This window comes from Gopherus evgoodei, chromosome 12 (assembly GCF_007399415.2).
Source record: "Gopherus evgoodei ecotype Sinaloan lineage chromosome 12, rGopEvg1_v1.p, whole genome shotgun sequence".
NCBI lineage: Eukaryota > Metazoa > Chordata > Testudines > Testudinidae > Gopherus > Gopherus evgoodei.
In genome coordinates, this window is record NC_044333.1 from 4,946,223 (window position 1) to 4,959,651 (window position 13,429).

General features: G+C 45.1%; 1 protein-coding gene across 3 annotated transcripts in view; it reads left to right on the top strand.

Moving 5' to 3' along the window:
* NUTF2 (nuclear transport factor 2) overlaps positions 1–13,429 on the top strand; it is a 57,474-nt gene that overhangs the window by 20,590 nt on the left and 23,455 nt on the right. For 2 of the 3 annotated variants that reach the window (XM_030581682.1, XM_030581681.1), the window contains exon 2: positions 11,676–11,800. In XM_030581682.1, the coding sequence (XP_030437542.1) occupies positions 11,702–11,800 (99 nt within the window). In that variant the 5' untranslated portion in view covers positions 11,676–11,701. Of the gene's footprint in view, positions 1–3,355; positions 3,431–11,675; positions 11,801–13,429 lie in introns of those variants that run through there. The other variant, XM_030581683.1, reaches the window with a different exon arrangement.

Here is a 13,429-nt window from a genome sequence, read left to right on the forward strand (position 1 = left end):
CATGCGTGCTGCCGGTTCCAACCCCTGGGCTAGTGTGTCAACTGGGAGAGGGAGGGAGGGTAGACAGGCACTAAGCAGTCTGGGATAGGGTTACTTTGACTTGTATCTGTGCACTGCAGTATGGATACTAGAGTCCTAGGTTCGAGCATGGATCAGAAAATCCTTAACCTAGGGTTAAAATGCAGTGTAGACATTCAAGCCCAGAGTTCCTGGACACACATCAGCTGACTCAAATTCCACTAACCCTGGGCTTACATTACTGTGTAGATATTCCCTTAAGCTCATTCTCAATTTAGGAAAAAGAAAATGTAGCTTTTCCATCTTGGGAGGGATTCTCAGAGGCTTTGTTCCTCATCTCTCTCTGAGAGAAGTAGGTCACTTGAATTTTAGAATTACTATTCAGTTTGCAGATTTTTCTACTATTCATGCATTTAACTTTTTCTTGTTTTGTTGGTTGCTCTGGTTCTCCTCTTTCAAACCCAGTTACTGATGTACATTTTGGCCTCCAGCTTAAATAGCACTGAAGATGAATTTTCCAGATGCTGCAGTAGATGAGCCAAATTGTCTCTGGAGTATAACAAGAGTTCTAGCGTACATTTTAGACTATCATTAAAATAAGAAATGAGACTCTGCTTGCATCATAAAGGTTGGTTTAAAGTTTGATCATAGCTTTGTCTACTTTAATGGTATCAATTCTAACTTCATGAATGGGTGACTGTTAAGCTTTATGCACATCACAACCTCCTGGGCCTGTTTCTGAAAATACTCCTTCCCTTTTCCTAAACCATGTGCACTGGGGCTGTGTTGTGGATGCTGCCAAAGAACCAGGCTGAACAAGACACTGTTAACTTGTTTTAAAAAAGATTGAGTTTTCTAGCAGTGTGCCTTAAATGTGCCTTTGAAGCTTAAGTTATTTTAAGAAGTTTTTTTCTCAATCTAGTCATCTAGTGATTTTTAGAAAGGTTTTCTGTGCAGGTCTGAGCACAACAACATTAAACACTCTCACAGTCACCTCTCGTCCCCCAAATCCCTAGCCTAGTGACTGAACAGTGAGGTTTTTGCATGGATATTAGATAGCAAAGCCAGGCAAAGTTGATTGTAATAGTGAACAATGTGTGACGAGCCAAGTACAAGAAGGAGACAGTCAAGAGGTTCTGCTCATGTGGGCAGTGGAAGCATAGCATAGACTTAGTGAGAGCTCAAGGTCATCCAGAAGTGCCTGGAAACTTTGCCACGATTGATTCTTCCACAGACACATGCAGACTATGACAAACATTTCTCAGTGGCTTGTTTGAACAAGCAGAGCAGCATCAAATCTTGTCTCTGCATAGAGAAACCAGATGACTCCTATCTTGGGCAGAGAAGAACTTCCTCTTGCTCTGTCTTTTCTGTTGAGGGGAAGCTCTTTGAAACAAACTGGCTAAGTGGGCTGAGCCTTGGCCAGGGAGAATGGAGCTTTGACCCCAAACTGGTTAGTAGTGTGGGCACTTGTTAGCCCCAGCAATGAATCTCTGTGCATCCAGTCAAGCCACAAAATGAACAGGTATTCCTCCAATAGGGTGCACACACGGTGGCAGTAGGTGGATAGCACATTGTTGGTGTCAGGGACTGGGATGTGGGTGGTCATTCTTAGTGGTTGGAGCATGTGTCAGAATCATCATCAGAGGCCAGAGCTGAAGTCAGGAATCAGAGCTGAGATTCAGAACCAGGGTACCTAGAGTGAGGCAGGGCAGGAGCAAGGCTGAAAATAAGCAGGGCCAGGAGATATCACAGCCATGGGTGAATGTTTTGAGCAGCTGATGAACTGCTGCTACTAGTAGGCTTAAGACCCAGTCTGGTGGCTCTTACAACCAATCAAGCGGCATAGCCAGTTAGGCCAGCTGCACTCGTTAGGTTGCTTGGAGTTTGGCTCTACTGCAGGCCGTGAATACGTGGTGAACAATTGATCAATATCCTCTTTATAACAATGTTTTACATACTTTAAAACTGTTAGTGCCCTCTCCCTCCCCAACCTGCTCATTTGAGAAAACATGTCCAATTCTTTCAACCTTTCCTCATAGGTTGTGTTTTGTAAACTTCATTTTTGTTGCTCTCCTCTGGACTCTCTCCAGTTTGTCAACATCTTTCTTAAGGAATGGTGGCTGAAACTGGATGCAGTACTCCATTTGAGGCTTCACCCGTGCTAAGTAGAGTCGAACAATTACCTCCCGTATCTTCCTTACAACACTCCTGTTAGCACATCCTGCTAGTACTACTAGACATACATGATGCAGACCTACCACTAGACCTTGATGTTGGTTTAGGAGATGTTACTGTGGAAGAAGTTTGAAAAGCCATCAGTAAATTCAAAAATGAGAGAGCAGCTGGAAAGGATCATTTTACTAGAAAGATGCTTAGAGCAAGTGATGAAATAGCCCTCCAGACTTTCCTTGGTTTTGCTTGAAATGAAGAAAAAGAACCCAACTCAGTGGAAGAGAGGCCTTATAGCCATAACTGAATTGGAATCACATTACTCTCAGTGCCTATGAAAATCACGTGCCACATAAGTATCAAGAAACAAATTTTACCTTCAACCTAGAGAGGAAGAAGCAGGTTTTAAACTATTGGGGTCACGTGCAGACATATTAATATGTCGGAGAACAATATAGAGCAAAGTATGGAGAACCAAGCACTTCTTGTAATAAAATGTATAGATTTCCAGAAGGTGTGTGCCAGCGTACACAGATGCAGTCTTTGGAGAATTATGGCATTCTATGGAATACCAGCAAAATAATTAGAATAGTCAGGATGTACATGATAATGCCATATGTGCTGTCAGATGGTGACATCAGCCAATGATTTTCAGTGACAGCTGGAGTAAGGCAAGGATGTACTATGTCCCCACTATGTTTTCACCGGTCATTGACTATGTCGTGAGGAAGGTAACCACAGAAAGCAACTGACAAATTTTATGGACAAATAATAAAGCACAATTGGATCACCTTGTTTTTGCTAATGACGTCTTGCTTAAACATATTGCTTAATGGAAGAACAAGACACAGCTTTTGGCAGATACAGCAAAATTGGTTCATCAACAAGGGGAAGACAAAATGTATGGCTATCAATGTTCCAAAAGTAACCATGAGAATGGACGAACTAATGCTAAATAAGTAAATCATCTTACCTATCCGGGGAGAGAGAGATACAACAATAGTGACACTATGCTGGATGTCAAGTTATGAATATCAAAAGCAGCAAACCACTTTCATACATTTTGAAAAGATTTGGAAAAATAGCATGATTGGCACTGACACAAAAATAAAAATAACCTCCTGTCTGTCTTCCTTTGTGGAGCAGAGTCCTGGAAATCTGCAACAGAAATTGATAAGGAGATCAACTCATTCGAAAGTAAATGCCTTCCGAGAGAGAACTTCTTGCAATATCAGAAATTGTAAGTAGAGCAAACAAATCTAAAGCATCAAATAGAGTAAGAAGATAACAATGGACCCTTCTTCTGCTCCTTGTAAACCAAAACTGCAAACTGTTCTGGAAATGTGCTTCACTTCAGACTTGTGCTGTGTGCACATCTACATTGAATGCTATTTTGATGTGGACTAATACACTAGCTTTCAATGGTTAAACTAAAGATGTGGTTTTAAACTGATTTAGTTTAACCCTTGTATGGACATCCTTTAAATCCATTTTAAAATGGCTTGCATTGATTTAGTGTCACTCATCGCCATATTTGGGGTTGGGAAGGAATTTTCCTCCAGGGCAGATTGGTTTTTCACCTTCCTCTGCAGCGTGGGGCATGGGTCACTTGCTGGAGGATTCTCTGCAGCTTGAGGTCTTCAAACCATGATTTGAGGACTTCAATAACTCAGACGTAGGTTAGGGGTTTGTTATAGAAGTGGATGGGTGAGATTCTGTGTCCTGCATTGTGCAGGAGGTCAGACTAGATGATCATAATGGTCCCTTCTGACCTTAAAATCTGAGTCTGAGTAAGGAATCAATTTAATTTGAGAGACAGGGTGCTTGAGGTAATATCTTTTATTGGGCCAACTTCTGTTGGTGAGAGAGACAAGCTTTTGAGTTTCATGGAGCTTATCAGGTCTGGGAAAGGTACTCTGAGTGTTACAGCCAAATACATATTCTAAGGCAGTATTTCTCAACCTTTTTGCTCTGAGAGACCAGCTTGCTGCCTTCCTAATCTGTATCCGAGAGCTCTCAGGGACCAGCGCTGGTCTACAGACTAGTCACTGAGAAATACTGTTGTAAAGGACATTCAAGGAGAAGTGGCCTGTCAATGCCCCTGCAGTCATACGACAAAAAGAGGGGGCTAATGGATTGCAGGTTGTTGTAATAAACCATAAATCCAGTGTCTTTACTAAGACCATGATTTTTAGTGTTTAGTGAAGTTCATCTTTTGAAAGTGTTGTGGAGGTTGCCTTTGAGGCTGAGGACTGAGCAGTAAAGCCCCGCAAATCTGCAGCTATCCGCATCCACAGATGCAGATATCCATTGACCATGTTGTGGCTCGGATGTGCATACAAATTTTGTATTCCCGCAGGGCTTTACTGATAGGTCAGATATAGAGTGATCACTTTGTGAAAAGTTCACAGCCAAGAGTGATAGGGTGTGTTTGTCTTTTATCATTTTCCTTTATGAGTTCATTCAAAAGCATAGTGATTGTCTGTCTGATTTCACCTGCATAGTTGTTGTTGGGGCATTTAATGCTCTGGGTAAGGTATTTCCCCACGTTGTGATGAGCACATGTAAGACCCATGGATCTTGAAAGGTGTGTTGTGTGGGGTGTTGATCATTGTAGAAGTAGAGAGATGTCTGCAGGTTTTGCATCTGTTGTTCTGGCAGGGTCTGGTGCTGCTTTGAGTTGGTCTGTCCAGGTCTGTGAGAAGCTTGCTTTTAATGATGATCTTAAAGAGATTGGGGGGTTGTTTGAAAGCCAGAAGAGGGGTTTCAGAAAAACTACTTTCAGGATGGGGTCACCATCAAGCATGGGTTGTAGTTTGATGATACCCCGATAAGTTCTAGTGTGGAGTGGTAGGTGACAACTAGGGGTGTATGGTCAGAGGGAGCTTTATTTCTGTACTGAAGCAGAAGCTTTCAGGGTATTTGGGTGACCCATTCTATGATGCAATCTACTTCTCTGGTAGAGTGTCCTTGTTTGGTGAAGGAGGTTTTAAGTGTGTTAAAGTGTATATCCCAGACTTTCTTCTTGGAGCACATTCTGTGGCATCTGAGTGCCTGGCCCCTAGATAACAGAATTTTCTCTGGAACATTCCCACATTGGCATCAACTTCCTGGACACCACAATCAGCTTTGACAATGGAACTCTACAGACAACTATATACAAAAACCCCACAGATCACTACACCTACTTTCTTAGATTCAGTAACCACCCCAACACACCAAGACAGCTGTTATCTACAGCCAGATACTCTGAAACCACAGTATGTCCTCTGAGGAGGAATTCCGGGATATACACCTTATCATATTTTAAAACTGCCTTCACCAAACAGCGTTAAACTTGAACGCTAAACTATCTGATCTTGTATTTAGCTGTACTACTCAGAGTACTTTTCCCAGACTTAAGGAAGAGCTCTATGTAGCTCAGAAGCTTGTGTCTCTGACCAACAGAAGTTGGTCCAATAAAAGAGATTACCTCACCCACCTTGTCTCTCTAGTGTCCTGGGACAGACACAGCTACAGTACACTGCATACAATAATTTAATTTAAATCATTCTGTGCCAGGTTCAATTTAGTATAGGTATCCATGCAGAAATCTTGCACTAACTTAGCTAAATTGGTTTTTAAACCTGTTGTAGTTAAACTGATACAATTGTGTGTAGACAAGACCTTACTGGACTAAAGACAGATGAAAAATGCATCTAGATTTTCCTAATGTGACTCTTGTATGCAAGCAATTGGTGTAGTTCCCACAAGGATGCGGTATGATTGCAAATGGAAGGATAGTTGGCTTTGAGACCATCTCTAGGATGTGGTTCACTCTACAAAAAAAAGTTGGATTTGAACCACTGTTTAGGTCTAAGGATATATATTGAAAACAGTCTTCACTTGGCAAATTAAGAACAGCATTTGCTTCTGAAGACTAGGTGGAAGGTGTGAACGCTGATCAGTGGCTAACTAGATACTGGAATTTGCCTACTACAGCTGAGCTTGCTGCCCTTAATGTACACCCAGAGCTACGTAACGACTGCCAAAATGTCTGCTTCCTGTTTTATTGTTTTGTTGTATGTAGTACCTCCATTTTTAGAGGCATACACATCTCTGCAATTGGATTCTCCTACCCTGCAGTTTTCTCTTAAACTCTCTAGTCGCTAAACTAGGGGATCTTTCTAGTTGTCAGCAGTGTCCATCAGAGTATTAATGATCAATAGTGATGCGCTGGCCCAGAATGAAACGGCAGCATTGGTGGGGATTTCTGGCTGCCGTGGGGGGAAGAAGCCTTAAAGAAGATGAAGGTCGTTAATGTGAGTTCTTTGTGTTTGACAGAGGTGCTGTTACATCTGGCTCTTGCTGGCAGTAATGTGAGGAAGCAGACAGCTTCTGAGCAAACTTCCTGCATAAGGTTCTTAGTTCACCTTAATGCTGCCCTGCAGTGATTCCTTCTTTTCCAGTTCTGGACCTCTGGGCAGATTTGGGTAGCCACACTGAATTGTGTAGGAGTTTCATAATGTGGGTGAATGTTCACTGAGTATTTTGGAAAACACAAGGCTGGTCATTTGGATGCAGATTTGAACAGGATTGTCGATGTGAAAGGTTCTCATGCTGTGCCACTGAGACCCCGTAAAACTCACACCTAGGGAATATTCAGAACTCTTGCTTGAGTGAGTTTAGCCTGGTAACTTGTAGACATAAGAGTTCACTAGGCACTCCAGCTGGGGCAGTATTTGTATATCTGGGCCCAGATGTTGAGTTCAGGTTTGAACCCAGGCCTGGAGTTCAGACTGTGCCGTGCATATTTGTAAAGCACCATCCACAATGGAGCCACAGTGTGATCAGCTTTTAGGTGCTACCACAGTAGACCTGTTAAAGAATTGATATTGGGCATTTAGGTTGTACAGTGATTCTAGCGCCTCCTTGCCTATATCTGATGCTGTCCAAGTAGAGAGTAAAGACCCACTGGCGAGTAGGAAAAGAGTTGTATTATTTCAGAGATTTTTGTACCATAAAAGTTACTGTCCTGAAGATAAAAATTTCAAGGTAATCTATGTTGATCCTTTGAGGTAGGCAAAATTAACAAGGGACACTCTCCCTTCCCCCCCACCAGGAACAAGGAGGTGCTAGAAAAGAGAAGATTGGAGAGAACTCTTCATTCTTAGCGTGCAGTGATTTGTCATTATATCAGATGAGGAAGTTGCATTCTCCTCTTTTCAGATGACTTATCAGAACAACACATTCATAGAGTATGGGACATGTGCCTATTGCCAAGACCCAACAAAGCAACTTAACACATTTTCAGAAAGTCTTATTTTTTTCCTTTTGGGGACTAATGATGAATGAGACTTGTAAGAAGGATAGAAGACTCATCTGGGCCTTATACAAAGTCTGACTAAGGAGTTCACATCTTATGTCTTGGTGTCTTCAGGGTGATGAACTTGTTTTCTTGTGCATTGCAATTTGATGTTTCTTTGAACGTTTTAAACAGAACAATCAAGTTGCAGTGCACAAGAGAACAATCCTTGCATTCTTTTACTTATTTTAAAAGGCTAAACCTACAACAAAGAAATAACCTTAAAACATCTTACTGCCTTACAATTAGCCCAGACACAAATTCCCAGCTAATGCATCTTTATCAAATGGCTCATTAGGCCATTCCTTTCTACTATTCAAAAAAGGTGGCTGGCAGAATATGATCAAATCATACACCAGTACATTTAATACATGCTACATTATCATTCTTTATCCTTCATTCTAAATTATACAAAATACAAACATAACATCCTACCACTACACCCTTGCAGTATTTAAGAATTATCCTCCATGCCGGGACCCACAAACTTTTTTCATCCATTTAGACCGAGAAAGAAAGGGTATGGCTACATTTGGAATTTCAAAGCGCTGCCCCAGCAGCGCTGCGGGAGCGCTGCCACGGCAGCGCTTTGAAGTGTGAGTGTAGTCGGAGCGGCAGCCCTGGGAGAGAGCTCTCCCAGTTCTGCATGTAAACCACATCCCTTACGAGTGTAGCGTGCAGCGCTGGGAGCTGCGCTCCCTGCGCTGCCGCCCTGATTACACTGACGCTTTACAGCGCTGTATCTTGCAGCGCTCGGGTGTTTTTTCATACCCCTGAGCGCGAAAGTTGCAGCGCTGTAAAGTGTGAGTGTAGCCATGGCCAAAATGGTCTGTGATGGGATGTTGGGGTGGGATCTGAGTTATTACAGAGAATTCTTTCCTGGGTGCTGACTGGTGAGTCTTACCCACATGCTCAGGGTTTAGCTGATCACTATATTTGGGTAGAGAAGGAATTTTCCTCCAGAGCAGATTGGCAGAGGCCCTGGAGGTTTTTCGCCTTCCTCTGCAGCATGGGGCACGAGTCACTTGCTGGAGGATTCTTTGCACCTTGAGGTCTTTAAACCATGATTTGAGGACTTGAGTAACTCAGACATAGGTTAGGGGTTTGTTACAGGAGTGGGTGGGTGAGATTCTGTGGCCTGCATTGTGCAGGAGGTCAGACTAGATGATCATAATGGTCCCTTCTGACCTTAAAATCTATGAGTCTATCTACAGTTACCTTAATTCCTGATTAAAATGAGTCTTTTACCCCTTCAGCTCATTGCCAGAAAATGTCAGCTCTGAGACTACTCTCTCATGTAAGGGCAGATGGGTTATCTATTCCTTAGTGCCCTGCAACATTTTCTTAAGTTTACCTCCATTAGAACAGCCAAAGAATGTTCTGCCAATCCTTTCACAGGCAATTATCTGAGCCTACCTCTCCCTGTTGAGATCTCAAACATAGTGGTGCTGCTTTTGTGGATTCTAGTTTTTCTTATACTTGCTAACGCATGGAGAACCCAGGATCAGTGATCAAGGCTAGGTATGTGGGCATCACAAGAAGCTGCTCCAGGGGCTAGCCTTTGTCATTCTATTCACAGATCTGGAAGGTACACTTGAGCTTAATGCTCAGTTTGTAACTTGCCAAAACAAGATGGCAGACTCATTGATTCTGTAACTGGCGCAAAAAAAAAAAAGTTTCTGCTCCCACCTTTGACTAATAAGTCTCCATACTGTATGCCAGGGGATATGAGCCCTAATCCATCCTGAGTCTGCACCGGATGGGGTAATTTCTGGGGAAAATAGAGTTCCCCTGTTATACTAACTATAAGGCAGTGACTACCGCCTGCTGGTATCCTTACCAGTACTTCTAGGTCATGGCTGTAACTTCAGGTTTCTCCTCCCTATTTTTTAATAGTGAGCTTTGGTGCTGGGCCCCAGTGCATAATTGCTGCCCTCCTTCCTCTCATTCAGTTGTGCACGCTATAACAGAGTTCAGATTGGCCCAAAGCTGGTACAGCAAGAGCAGACCAGACTCCACTGAGGGCTGGTTTGCCTAGTTGAATGGGAAGTGGTGGTATTGACTGGCCCAAAGGAGATATTTAATGTAGAAAACAGCTGCCCTGAAATACTGGGGATCTCCGCCTTGTGGTTATTGATAGAGGTGTATCTACAGAGAGGGTGACTGTAGCTTTGCTCTTTGGGACGCCAGAGGAAGCAATTTATTCCCCAGTGAGCTATGTATAATGGCCATTACCAAGTGGCAGAGGCAGCTTTATTGGCACAATCAAAGGCTCCATTCTCCATTGCCACTGTGCCAGAGAAGTGCAGAAGCTCCCTAAATGCAGCTGTGTGTGACATCTGCAGTCATGCTGTAGACCAGGGGTCTCAAACACGCCACCGTGGGGCTCTTGCGTGTGGCCCACCAAGCTCCCTGCGCGCCCCCTGCCCCATCCCTCTGCCTACCCGCGGAATTGCCCCCTGTGGTGCTGCAAGCCCCACGCCAAAGCAGCTGGCAGCATGTCCCTTCGGTCAGGGGAGTGGGGAGGAGGAGGCAGAGGGCTCCTGCATTGCCTCCTTCCAGGCACACCCCCCCCCCCCGCAGCTTCCATTGGCCAGGAACAGGAAACTGGGGCCAGTGGGAGCTTCGTGGGAGATACCTGGAGGAGTGGCGGACGCATGGAATCCTGAGACCCTCCCCCTCCTTCTCCCCCTCCCCCAGGGGCTGCAGGGACACTGTTCCAGCTGCTTCCTGGAACAGAGCGATGTGGGGCCAGGGCAGGCAGGCAGGGAGCCTGCCCTGGTCCCGGTGCATGCTGCTGTCACCCCGGAGCCGCTCTGGGTAAGTGGTGCTGGGCTGGAGCTCGCACCCTGAACCCCTCCTGCACCCCAACTCCCTGCCCTGAGCCCCCTGGCGCACCCTTCCTGCACTCATTGCCCTGAGCCATCTGCTGCACCCTGCACCCCTCCTGCACCCCAGCTCCCTGCCCTGAGCCCCCTGCCACATCCCGCTCCCTTCCTGCACTCACTGCCGTGAGCCCCCTGCTGCACCCCGCACCCCTCCTGCACCCCAACTCCGTGCCCTGAGCCCCCTGCCACATCCCGCACCCTTCCTGCACTCACTGCCCTGAGCCACCTGCTGCACCCTGCACCCCAGCTCCCTCCCCTGAGCCCCCTGCCGCATCCTGCACCCTTCCTGAACTCCCTGCCCTGAGCCCCGTGCCGCACCCTAATGGAAGGGGTGGAATGGGGTCGGGGTCAGAGGCAGCAAGGGGGATGTGTTATTTAAGTTTGAGATCCATGCTGTAGACGCCTGCTGTATTGCAGCAGCAGAGATCTGGTGGTCTAAAAGCCTTGTGAGAGTTATGTTCTTGGCTGGCTGTTCCCTGTAAGGCTGTAGTCACTAAGACTGATTTAACTCTGATTTACATATTAACACAGCGTTTGGCTGCTCTTTCGTGTCAGAAGGGGCAACTTGACTACAGTCTTTAGGTATCTACATGGGTAACAAATATTTAATAATGGGCACTTCAGTGTAGGAGAGAAAGCTATAACAAACATACATGCCCCAATGGCTGGAAGTTGAAGCTAGACAAATGCAGACTGGAAATAAGGTGTACCTTTTTAATGGTGCAAGTAATTAACCATTGACACACTTTGCCAAGGGTCGTGGTGGATTCTCCAGCACTGACCACTCTTAAATCAAGATGGGATGTTTTCTAAAAGATCTGCTGGGTAGTTCTCTGGCCTGTGCTCTACAGGAGGTCAGACTAGATCAGGGGTCGGCAACCTTTCAGAAGTGATGTGCTGAGTCTTCATTTATTCACTCCAATTTAAGGTTTTGTGTGCCAGTCATACATTTTACCATTTTTAGAAGGTCTCTTTCTATAAAAGTCTATAATATATAACTAAGCTATTGTTGTATGTAAAGTAAATAAGGTTTTAAAAATGTTTAAGAAGCTTCATTTAAAATTAAACTAAAATGCAGAGCCCCCCGGACTGGTGGCCAGGACCCGGGCAGTGTGAGTGCCACTGAAAACCAGCTCGTGTGCCACTTTCGGCACCCATGCCATAGCTTGCCTACCCCTGGACTAGATGATCACAATGGTCCATTCGGCCTTGGAATCTATGAACTGTTCTGATTTTTTTTTTTTTCTTTACAGTCACTGGCTCTGGCGGAGGATTCAGAATGGGAGACAAGCCTATTTGGGAGCAGATTGGATCCAGTTTTGTTCAACATTACTACCATATATTTGATACAGACAGGACCCAGTTAGGATCCCTGTATGTAAGTACCTAATGAAGGGGGGTGAGGGCCCTCTACCGCTTCTTAAATCTGCCTCTCTTCTGTGAGAGGAGGGTTCTCATAACCTTATCAGATTTCATTAATGTTCATCTTAAACCCTTGCACTGGAAAAGCTGATGGTTTTTCCCCCCAAATCCAAAATGTTAGTCATCTCAGTCACACTTCCTGGAGTCCTTATTCCCTGCCCCTCTCACTTCTAGCTGCTCTTCTTAGCATTGTCTGCCTGATTTGTGGCAGCTGCGCTCATAATAGCTCCACCTGGTGGTAGGTTGTAACGGCACCATAGGTTGTCCCATGATGAAACCTCTCTGTAAAAGCAACCTGCTTGCTTTGTTTTGCTAGTTAGTGGAGTAAACTGAATTAGGTAAGTTTGGGAACTCAAAGATGGAGCTGAACTGGGGATATCAGGGTCAGAATGTATAAACCTGAGAATATGCTGGGAGAAGGACAGCAGCTGTTTTTGTTATGGGAAAGGTAAGTGTGCACTCCATGATCTCAAGACTGTGCCACAGCCAGCATTATGCCAAGGGCCCTACCGAGTTCACGGTCCATTTTGGTCAATTTCATGGTCATATGATTTTTTAAATTGTAAATTTCATTATTTCAGGTATTTAAATCTAAAATTTCACCGTGTTGTAATTGTAGGGGGCCCAAAAAGGAATTGTGGTGGGATTGCAAGGTTATAGTGTGGGTGTGGTCGGAGTTTGCAGTATGCTACCCTTACTTCTGTGCTGCTGCTGGTGGCAGCACTGCTTTCAGAGCTGGAGAGCAGGGCTACTAGCTGGGAGCCCAGCTCTGAAGGCAGAGCAGTCTCCAGCAGCAGCACAGAAGTAAGGATGACATGGAATGGTATGGCCACCCTTACTCCTGCACTGATTCTGGTGGGGCGTTGCTGAGCTGGGCCCTCAGTCAGCAAACCACCACTCTCCGGCCGCTGAGCTCTGAAGGCAGCAGCGCAGAAGTAATGGTGGCAGTACTGCAATCCCCCTAAAATAACCTTGCAACCTCCCTGCAACTCCCTTTTGGGTCAGGACCCCCAATTTGAGAAACGCTGGTCTCCCCTGTGAAATCTGTACAGTGTAGATAAAAGCACATGAGCCAGATTTCATGTAGGGGGAGACCAGATTTCACGGTACATGATGCAATTTTCATGGCCATGAATTTGGTAGGGCCCTAATTGTGCCTGAACAGCCTATCCATGTTCATTCTCCATTCGAGCACAGAGTGGAGCCATGTCTGAGGTCTAGCAACTCTCTACTCAGTCTACTTCTGTGACTCCCGTTGCCTATAGGCTGGTGCCAGGAAAGCTCCCTGTACACCAGGTGGTGAACAGTGGCATAGGGAAATTGTTGTACCTCACAGCCAGGCTTTCCATTCCCACTGTGGGCTTTCCTTTTACTGGGTGCATAGGAAGCAGGCTTAGACCTGGCAGTCAGATGGAGCTTGGTAAGTTCCAGCTGTGCCTGGTAGCTGCAGCATGTGGTTCTCAGACTTTATGATGTATTTCTCCTCAGAACACAAGAATTGAAAACTTTACTCCTAACTTGCTCCAAATTATTTTGTGGGAGTCCCCAGATTAAATCCCTCAGGAGCTGTCCAGCTCCCATCTCC